General features: G+C 44.4%; 1 protein-coding gene across 1 annotated transcript in view; it reads right to left on the minus strand.

Annotated features, from left to right (window-relative positions):
• Positions 1-11,036, minus strand: part of LOC120309288 (complement factor B-like) — a 44,517-nt gene extending 33,481 nt beyond the window's left edge. Inside the window, exons 1-2 of the mRNA XM_039346370.1 lie at positions 10,738-11,036; positions 1,960-2,166 (exon numbers count right to left, since the gene is read on the minus strand). Of these exons, the coding sequence (XP_039202304.1) occupies positions 1,960-2,166; positions 10,738-10,795 (265 nt within the window). The 5' untranslated portion in view covers positions 10,796-11,036. The remainder of the gene's footprint in view (positions 1-1,959; positions 2,167-10,737) is intronic.
• Positions 11,037-11,254: the final 218 nt, after the last annotated feature.

Here is an 11,254-nt window from a genome sequence, read left to right on the forward strand (position 1 = left end):
TCCTTACAGTCACTCATGCCCTTGTCACCTCACATTTGGACTACTGCAACGCGCTCTACATGGGGCTACCCTTGAAAAGTATTCAGAGACTACAGTTGGTCCAGAATGCAGCCGTGCAAGTGATAGTGGGTGCTCCTCGATACACCCACGTTACACCTATCCTCTGTGAGCTGCACTGGTTGCCTATTGGTCTCCGGGTCCAATTCAAGGTGTTGGTCATTACCTTTAAAGCCCTATATGGCTCAGGGCCAGGCTATTTGCGAGACCGCTTACTACCTCATAGTTCCCTACGTCCAGTTAGATCCCACAGGCTAGGCCTCCTTCAGGCCCCGTCGGCCAAGCAGTGCCATTTGGCGGGGCCTCAGAGGAGGGCCTTCTCTGTGATGGCGCCCACGCTTTGGAACTAGCTCCCCCCGGAGATTAGGACCGCTCCCACCCTGTTGGTCTTCCGTAAGCTACTTAAGACCTGGCTTTTCCGGCAGGCCTGGGGTTTATAAAACCTTACCCCGGATGATTGTTTTTGTATTGTTGCTTTGTTATGTTTTATGTGTTTTTTATTGTTAGCCGCCCAGAGTCCTTCAGGAGTGGGGCGGCTTATAAATTTTAAAAATAAAAATAAATAAACATCTGTAACACCTTATAACAGAATTTCAGACTTTCTATGTTGCTGAGAGAACCAGCAGGACTAAGAGGATTGTACTTCCTCCATCCAGCCCACATTGCTGGTCATCCATAAGAACAACCCATGTAGTCACCTTAACCCAGATTGAGAGGAATGTAGATAATATGCTTCATTCAAGATCTTCTGTAGTTGACACCCTACCACCATCTTTGTCACCTTCCCTCCGAAGGGATAACTTGAGATGGGTCAGAACTTGTCCAGAATGGCTGGACCAAAGGATTACCTCTTGAAAAATAAACACAACACTAAATAAATGTCCATGGACATTTTCAATCATCCAGTCATGGGTGTCCCAAAGGTGCCTTTGCAAAAAACAACTGGATTTTTTTTTGGGGGGGGGGGGTTCCTTGAAAATGTTTCGCTTCTCATCCAAGAGCTGAAGAAACTTCTTGGATGAGAAGCAAAATGTTTTAGAGGAAAAAACCCCCCAAAAGTCTAGTTGCCTTTTTTAAAAAGTACTTTTGGGAAAAACATTCCGTTGCTTCTTTCAATGATGGGGCACAACTCCCTTTCTCAAAGAGGTGTTCATGCTAAGCTGTGTTCAGAAATAGACTGACAGATAATAAATGAAGAGCATCTTTCTGGCTGTAATGTCACTAGTGCAGGGGTCCTCAAACTTGGCCCTTTTATGACTTGTGGACTTCAACTCCCAGAATTCCTCAGCCAGGGCCAAGTTTGAAGACCCCTGCACTAGTGGCACCTCAACACACAACTAAGCAGCCACTTATATTCACTTATCCCAGGGGTCTTCAAACTTGGCCCTTTTATGACTTGTGGACTTCAACTCCCAGAATTCAAGTCCACAAGTCATAAAAGGGCCAAGTTTGAAGAGCCCTGACTTATCCCAATCCCATGGTTAAAGAGAGTCACTGATGATAGTTTTTAAAGGACCACACATGTTCTGACCTTGTTGTGGAGGTAGAATAGGGTTGGCAATATAGACCGTCCAAGTTATATATCTAGTATTTTCTTTGACGTCAACCCCAATTCAATGAGGAAGAAAGACTTCTAAGATAAGATGATACCAATTTTTTTATAGTAAAACCATTAGGTCTCATCTTTGGAATAAATGCTCAGCATCCCTGGTAGCAGAAGACGAGCAGGAAGGTTTCAGATGGAGCTGAAACACATTTGGATGCCAGCAAAGCTATGAGTCCCCCATGACATCAAAAGAGGCCCTAAAAATACGAGCTCCAGAACACAGATAACCCCTCATTGCTTTCATGGCCAGCCGAAAGGCAGGCTCTCTTTTTTAAAATTTAGAAATTAAATTATACCTCGGCACCTCGCCTGGAAGATGACCCTGTCCTCTTTATTTCTCATAGTGCTCCAGTACCCGTTCTCGCATTTCCGGTACTCGGTAGGGTATGGATATTGGCTATCTGGGCATATATACTGAAGCAATGTGTCGTTCTCCAGCAGCACTGTTTTGCCTCCTATAATTTCGTATGGCTTCGTCAAATCACAGCGAGCATCCACGACATCTGATGGGAAGAAGCACAAGAAAACATTAAAAGGATTCCAGTGTTAACCTCTTTTCTAAGTCAGCGTTTCTCAACCTTGCCAATTATCAGTCAATCAGACTAGAGCTGGAAGGGACCTTGGAGGTCTTCTAGTCCTGTCCCCTGCCCAAGCAGGGGATCCTATACAGGTGTCTGTCCAGTCTCTTTTTAAAAACCTCCCGTGATGAAGCACCCACAACTTCTGAAGGCAAAGCTGTTCCACCGGTGAATTGTTCTCACTGTCAGGAAGTTTTCCCATGCTGGGTGGGCAGGGCTGCGGTGGGCATGGCCACCTCGATGTTACTAATGGGGGATGCTTCTGGAGGCCCGGCAGGGTTGGGGGAGATCCAGGAAGTCTCTGGCGGGTGGAGTGATGGGTAGAAGGCCCAGCATAGATGGGGAGAGGCACTCAACCCTAGCTGGGACTAGGGGGGCTTGGCGCCAATGTGGATCTGGCTTTCCCTGCTCAGGGTGGCCTTTGGCTGGCTGGGTGTGGGCGTGCTCTACCACCTCTACTCGAGCTTGCTAGCTGGACACTTCGCCTCCTTTGTGCTGGGTGGGGCTGCCGCTCCGGGCGGCGGCGGTGGCCTAATGGACCTGCGCAAGCTGCTGGCAGCGGCGGCACGTGTGCCCACAAAGGCTGCTCTGAGTGTCGCCTGTGGCACGCGTGCGATAGGTTCACCACCACTGCCCTATACCATTTCAGACAAGTGGCTGTCCAGTCTCTTAAATAGCTCCACTGATGAAGAATCCACAACTTCTGAAGGCAATCCATTCCACTGGTTAATTGTCCTTAAGTTTTCCCTTAATTCCAGATTGCTTCTCTCCTTGATTAGTTTCCATCCATTGCTTCTTGTCTTGCCTTCTGGTGCTTTGGAAAATAAATTGACCCCCTCTTCTTTGTGGCAACCTCTCCAGTACTGGAACACTGCTATCATGTCCCCCCTAATTCTTCTTTTCTCTAGACTAGCGAAACCCAAATCCTGCAACGTTTTTGTCTCCAGGTCTTTAATCGTCTTAGTTGCTGTTCCTTGCACTTTTTCCAAAGTCTCGACATCTTATTTGTAATGTGATGATCAAAACTGGATGCAGTATTTAATTTAAGATGTGTGGAATGAAGCTAAAGTTGATGGTTGAGAAACACCATTCCAGATCCTGAATAGCCAACCTTTAGGCTATATGAGTTTTAATTTTGCTTTTGATGACTGCAAGTCAGTCTTGACTCCCAGCAACTACAGGAAAAAATCCATGTGATTTTCTTGGCAATGTTTTTCAGAAATGATTTTCCCTAGAACTGGGGGAAGGGACTGGCCCAAACTCCCAGTTCTGACTTCAGGCCTAAAGGCGGGACCAGAGTCTATACAGATAATCCTCGACTTACGACCACAATTGAGCCCAAAATGTCTGCTGCTAAGTGAGACAGTTGTTAAGTAATTTAGGTGAGTTTTGTCCCATTTCTTGCCACAGTTGTTCAGTGAATCACTGCAGCTGTTAAGTGTCAAAGCAAGAATATACAGTATTTGTAGGAAAATCAATGCCTGGAAGTTCTTTGAAGTGTTTCATTAGCCGGAACCATAACATTAAGTTAGTAACATGATTGTAATTGTCTCAAAGGTGCTTTTTCAAAAGGTGAGTTTGTGTGTGTGTGTGTGTGTGTGTGTGTGTGTGTGTGTGTGAGAGAGAGAGAGAGAGAGAGAGAGAGAGAGAGAGAGAAAGAGGGAGAGAGAGAGAGAGAGAGAGAGAGAATAGGTTCCTTTTGGGTCACTGGGGGGGGGGGGAAGATCCCTAAGGCAGTGTTTCTCAGCCTTAGCCATTTTAAGACGTGTGGACTTCAATTCCCAGAATTCCCCAGTTGAGGATTTCTGGGAGTTGAAGTCCACACATCTTAAAATGGCTGAGGTTGAGAAACACTGGCCTAAATTTTGAACCTCAGGAGTGCGATATGGATGGCTTCAGGCAACTAGTTGGTAATTGCTGGCTTTCCGCTTTAATTATAGATTTCCAAGTATCTGTAATAAACCTAGCTTATCAAGAACCGTGTCCTTGAATCTTAGCATTTGAGTCAGAGGGGCAGAAACTGTTTTTCTGTCCTCAGGGATCAGAATTTGGAGTCAACAACAAGCCTTTGTTTCAAATTCCAGCTAAACGCAATGATAAGCCTTCAATTTAACTCCTCAGGATGGAGAAGTCAAAAAAGTCAAGATGGCGATGCAACCACATGACGGAAGCCTATTTCTTATGTGCAAAGGGCAGGGTTTTGATCCCAGCCAAATGTGTAAAAGTTTTCAGGTCAAGGTGTACAGGTAGCGCTCAACCTGTGACTGAAATTGAGCGTAGAATTATGGTTGTAAGATGTGGCAGATCACCACTTAACCGTGCCAGATTTGACAATCTTTCTGGTGGTGGTTGTTAAGTTATGCAACAGTTGTTAAGCAAACATGTCTTCAAGGGCTGTTTTTTTGTTGGAAACGGGAAGTAAATGATGGGAAATGGCAAAAAATGTCAAAAACTGCAGTCACATCACCCCAGGAAGCTGCCAATGGCCGTAAATGTGAGTTGGTGGCCAAGTATCCAAAATGTGATAAATTGACCACGTGGGGCTGTGACTATTGGAACTTCAGAACTGGGTCCTAGGTAGTTTTGGGGAGGTACATTGTAACCTCAGATAGTCCCTAAATGAGGACTGCCTTTATAAAGGAGATACCTTTCTTTAGCTTTCCCTTGCAACGCACAGGCAGGAAATCAAAATGGCCACCTCAATCCTGCTATTTTTTTTTTACTTGCATTGCAAAAGAGATAGAGTTTGATTGTTTGGCTGTGGCTTCCATCTTGACTTTTTTGCCTCCCTCTAGGGGACATCAGGAGCTAGGCCAGGGATTTGAGGTTTTGTCCTCCCCCGTTGCAATGACCCATTGTAGGAGAGGATTTTCACATTATTTTCGTTGTTCGAAAACTGCTGTGAGCCGGGGCTGTTACCTGAGGTGAAAGCTAGCCTCAGGGCTTATTTTGAAAGGCAAACCTTAACTCAGGGTTGAGTAAAATATTACTCAAGATCTGAGGACTGTGGTGTTATATATAGATAGTCCTCGACCATAACTAAGAGCAAAATTTCTGTCGCTAAGCTTTCTGTTAAGTGAGTTTTGCCCCATTTTACGACCTATCTTGCCACAGGTGTTAAGCGAAGCACTGCAGTGGTTAAATTAGTAACCCAGTTGTTAAGTGAATGTGGCTTCCCCATTGACTTTGCTTGTCAGAAGTTCGCAAAAGATGATCACATGACTGTGGGACATTGCGACCGTCATAAATATGAGCCAGCACCATCCATCCAAATTATAATCACGTGACCATGGAGGTGGTGCAACGGTCTTAAGTGCGAAAAACTGTCATCAGATACTTTCTTCAGTGCTGTTGTAACTTTGAACCACAAAAGGTTGCAAGTTGAGGACTACCTGTACTGAATGTATTTACCCTAAGTCTTTATTTGTTTGTTTGTTTGTTTGTTTGTTTATAAATAAATAAATTTTATTGGCCACCCATTTTACCATAAGTAACTCTGGGTGGCTTAAAGACATAAAAAATACGTTTACAGTAAAACCTGAATAAATTAAAACTTAAAGTTAAGGACATCTCGATTCAATGAATTCCTTTTCCCCTTTCCTTTACCCTGAAGTCCAAGGAACTCATTTTCTTTTAGGTCAAGCTCTGAAACTATCTTGCCTTAATACAATTCCCCATTTTAAAAAAAGGGTATGAAAGGAGAAGTAACCCAGGGCCATTTTACCTCAAGCAGTGCAGTACGAAGGCAATCTGGAGTCACACCGGTTTGGGAAGCTGGGAATTGGTCTCCCTGTTCCTTTGCGTGGAGCTATATCGGGGAAGGGTGGGCTTAGTTTGCATTTGAACCCCCCCCACTTCCAAAATCTGAAATTAGTCATATTCTATGACCCCACATTTTGAAAGCTGCATCTGGACCCCATCTTTGCAGAAAGAAAGATGGGGCCATCCTTTTCCTTTGGCTGTGGGATGCATAGGGTAGTCTTCGGCTTACGACTACAATTGAACCCAAAATTTCTGTGTCATGGTTTCCGACAGATGAAACTCTTCAAAAGAACTCCGAGGCATTGTTTACCTTAAAGCAGTGCTTCTCAACCTGAGGGTTGGGACCCCATTTGGGGTCGAACGACCATTTCACGGGGGTCGCCAAACAACACAGTCCGCCATTTTTTTCTCCTTTTCCTTAGCTGTGCTACTCCCTTTTATTCTATTGGCTTTTGAAAGCCAATAGAACAGCGGTTCTCAACGTTTGTGTGATGGCGACCCCCGTCACACAAACGTTATGCGCATGCGCGGTGCGGCGCACATGGGGGCAGGGGCCTGGTGCGTGGCACGCATGCGTGGTGGCGCCCCCGCGCGTGGCGCACATGCGCGGTGCCGCCCCCATGCGCACCGTGCATGCATGACGCCGCCCCCATGCGCGGCGCGCGTGCATGACGCCGCCCCCATGCGCGGCGCGCATGCATGATGCCGCCCCCCAGAGGCGCGCGCCGCCCCATGCGCGGCGCACATGTGCGGCGGTGCCCCCGGAGGGGACAAAATGGTGCCTTTGGCGACCCCCGAAAAGTGGTCGATCGACCCCATAGGTTGAGAACCGCTGCAATAGAATAGATTCTCTTGAATAGAGTCTAATTCTATTGGCTTTCAAAAGCCAGTAGGAATTGTCCAGGCTGTCTCTGCCCTGCTGAGCCCGCCAAAAGTCCCATTCTGCAAACGGTGCTGCACCAGTTGAGTAGTCCTCGACTTACGACCGATTGGGGGTCGCGGCATTAAAAAGGTTGAGAACCACTGCCTTAAAGAATCTTTTATTCGAGAAACAAAATATCGGCACTACATAGTCGAAACCAAAAACTAAATTCCCTCCCATGGTACAAAGTAGCAAAGCGCAATGCCCTCCTCCAATTAGCAGTCATAAATCACATTCCCCAATTAGCTTGAAGCGCAGGCTTTCTCCCCAGCTCTCCAGCCTGCCAAAACTCTATCAATTCTGGGCCCAAGGACCTTGGGTTCCCACGGCTGAGTTATTATTGTTATAACTAGCTGGACTCTCATCCATATTCCCCTTCCCAGCATCAACTAACTCTAAAAGCAATAGAGAAAAATGGCTGCATTTCCATCTGTTGTCAAAGCAAGAACATCCGATGTTAGCAGCGTTGACATCCTGTGGCTAAGCAAGACAGTTGTTAAATGAGTTTTGCCCCCATTTGTCGACCTTTCTTGCCACACTTATTAAGTGAATCATTGCAGTTGTTAAGTTGGTGACAAGGTTGTTAAGTGAATCTGGATTCCCTTGTCAGAAGGCCGTAAAGGGTGCTCACAGGACCCTAGGACACTGCAATTGTCACAAATATGAGTCAGTTGCCAAGTGCCTGAATTTTGATCACGTCACCATGGGGATGCGGCAATGGTCGTAAGTCTGAAAAATTGTCATACATCACTTTTTTTCAGGGCCATTGTAACTTTGAACAGTCACTAAATGAACTATTGTAAGTCGAGGACTACTGTAGTCCACGAGGCAAGATTCTCTCCCTTCTCACTGGCAGTCCAAAATCACAAAGGTCTGCTGAAGTTTACTAGAATACAAGGAAATGCAAGGCATTTGGCCTTGGAAATAAAACATAGGGGATGGGGTCAATAAAGTCAAGATGGCAGCTGTGGTTCCCCCCTCCCCCTTCCGACAATGTGTGTAATCGAGAGTGTGGGCTTTTAGCAAAATGCATTATGGCAGTGTTTCTCAACCTTGACAATTTTAAGGCATGTGGACTTCAACTCCCAGAATTCCACAGCCAGCAATGCTGGCTGTGGAATTCTGGGAGTTGAAGTCCACATGCCTTAAAATTGTCAAGGTTGAGAAACACTGCATTATGGGGAGGGGTCCTTTGTGAGCAAATATGTCCCTTTAGAACAGCAGTTTTTAACCCTGGCAGCTTTACCGTGTGTAGAGATCAACTCCCACAATGCTCCATGCTGACTAGGGAATTCTGGGAGTTCCACACATCTTGAAGCTGCTAAGACTGAGAAATTCTGCTTTACAGAGAAGCCATCTAGCCCTTTGTGTGTGGTTCACTTAAACTCCCAGCATCCCTCCCCATTAGCCATGTATATTGGATGTTGCTGAGAAATGAAGTCCTGCAATATTTGGTAAACTAGGGATTACACGCCTCTGAGAGACAATTGGTTTATCTTTTGCATGTGTGCAAGGGTGCACACATTTATAAAAAGGGATGATGTAATAGCGACGAATTCTTCCTATTGGGAAATGTCCAGGTCTGTCAATAACCCTGCAATTTAGTGTACTTAGTGTAATAGCTAATCCAGTTTGTTTAGGAAGGATTGTTTCTGAAAGTCCCGTAAGCCTCAAACCAATAGCCAAAAACTTTCTAGGCCTTAGGCCTGTCTTATTTCTGACAGAAGCAGACCAAACAAACACAAACCATTATAAATGGCCTGAAAAACTGATTACAATCTTGCAAAAAGCAAGCCAAGTACTTTAAGAAAGAGAACACAGCCACTCTACTTTTTAGCAATAGCAGTAGCACTTAGATTTATATACCGCTTCACGGTGCTTTACAGCCCTGGCCCCTATCTAAGCGGTTTACAGAGTCAGCATATTGCCCCCAACAGTCTGGGTTCTCATTTTACCGACCTCGGAAGGATGGAAGTCTTAGTCAACCTTTTATCTTTATCTTTGTGGCAAATCTCAGTTTAATTCTTACTTAGATATGCTTAGCCTTGTGTAAGCTGCTGTTAAATTGCGGAAGCCAGTAAATAAATCTTTGCATAAATCAGGAAAAGTGCTAGGCTTATAAACGTTTCTTTCTGAGATTATGCTTTTCCCGTGCAATTATTTTTAAGAAGGACTATAATGTTTGTTATTTTGTTTCTAAAGATTGCTAGGCGCCCAGAATCATGTGTTTGAGATGGGCAGCTGTATAAATTAAATAAACAAATAAGATTAGTTAAATAAATGAAATGTAAGCCTTTGTCCGTATATAGCTTTTCATACACTGGAAAAAGGGAAAAACCCAGGTGATCACACTATGCTTTATAAATGACAAATGCCTTAAAATATGCTGAAAACTTCCTTGTAAGAATAAAATGAAACCTATTGTGTATGCATTAAAGTGTAAAGGATTCATTAACAAAAAGATACATTGCATTCACAATTTTTACACTTAAATGATTTTGAAAAACATCCAGGGCATTTCAATAGATTTTGAAACAGACCTTTGCCCATTTCTGGCTTTTCAATTCAGAAAGGAAATGATAACGTTTGATTTCAAAACTCAAAATTCATTTTGAAAGCTTTCTCCTCTCTTAGACTCCAAATGCCAAAAATTCTGTGTAACAATATCTTTATTATTTTTCATAAGCATTGCATATAAAGCACAGACATTGTCATATAAGTTAGAATAGAATAGAGCTGGAAGGGACCCTGGAGGTCTTCTAGTCCAGCCCCCTGCTCAAGCAGGAGAACCTATACCATCTCAGATAAGTGACTGTATATAAGGCTGCCTACATCACTGAATGTTGGTTCTTAAAAGCTGCCTCTTATTGAAGAACCATTATAAGTCCTCCGTCCAATATTTTTGCATGTCAAAAAGCAGCTAGAAATAATTTTTATTGAACTATGATTAACATGATTATGATTAAACTATGATTAAATCCAAGATGCACAGTGAAAAAACATAGAAAGTTACAAAATCTCTGCTAAAAAAAATCACAGTTTACACACACAAATTTACCAGGCATAAAATGTCGCCATATTGTGGACTATTGCTATTGAGATAAACTGTTAAATCCGTCCAAATTTGATAGAACTGTGGTTCCTCCCTCTGAAGTTTCATTATTCTAACTTTGTGATTTATTTATTTTTTTAGCATAGCAATTGAAGGGGCCTTGTTAATCCACAACACAGTTGCAATATTATCTAGAGCAGGGATCCCCAACTCCCCGGTCTGTGGACCGGTCCTGGGCCACGGCATGCCAGCAACCAGTCCACACAAACAAGGAAAGCCCCATCCACGGGATGCAAGCAGCACACAAAATTACACACCCTCCAGTCCATCGAAAAACTCTCTCCATGGAACGGGTCCCTGGTGCCCAAAAGGTTGGGGACCACTGATCTAGAGTTTCCTTATGCTGGGCAGTTAATAGCTTTAGCTGCTAAAATTAAATAGACAATCAATCCCTTGTTTTACAGATGTCAAAAAGCAGCTATGCAAAATACAGGTAGCAAAGACTGGCGAAAAGGAGAAAGCAGCAAATTTCACTAGCAAAGAGTTCCAACAGGGGAACTGGAAAAAAAACCCCATACCTTTACAAACGTCATTATTTTCATGTGACAACCCTTCTCCTACACCCTTGTGGCATCATTTTCAGCAGAATAAAAGTCTGAGAAGTTTCAGGCTTCAAGAGCCATTAGCTTCCGCCAAGCCCAATCTTGCTCTGGGCACCTGGAGGAAACTCACCAGCTGTTTCTCGAATTTTTTAGCTTACCTGTGCCAAGTGCCCCAAGGACACTGGCGATGTAAAGGAGCAGATGAGCCCTCTGCATTCCTGCCTCTCTTTCCCGTCTGCCTTTCAGTTTCTCTGCTGCTATTTTGGTACTGACAGCAGCCGTGCGGGGCAGCTGCTTATGAAATGTTGGTTTTCCTCCCTCCAAACGTGTTGTTGGCTAACCCCACCCTGACAAAAGCAGCTGAGTTTTGGGAAATAACACAGTCCATTAAGCAATTCTAGAGCCGGGTGGGAGATGGATGAGGCCAGAAGACCTTGGTGTGCAGGTGGACAGGAATTCCCAAGGTTTTGGGAATGAAATCGGGCAAAACTGAATCTGGGAGGCAGGAAAGGAGGAAAGATCAACTGGGAAATCCCCAGATTTAATAGTACAAAGGAAAGTTTCACAATTTGAATTATGCCAGAGGATTACTGCAGTGTATCAGGTCCCTGCTATTGCTAAGCAATGGATCTATGCTGGAGCCCAGGTCCATGGTTCTTACTCACCCCCCCCCCT

Source organism: Crotalus tigris, unplaced genomic scaffold, assembly GCF_016545835.1.
Source record: "Crotalus tigris isolate CLP2741 ecotype Arizona unplaced genomic scaffold, ASM1654583v1 scf7180000017989.1554031673:749699, whole genome shotgun sequence".
In the NCBI taxonomy this organism is placed as follows: Eukaryota; Metazoa; Chordata; class Lepidosauria; order Squamata; family Viperidae; genus Crotalus; species Crotalus tigris.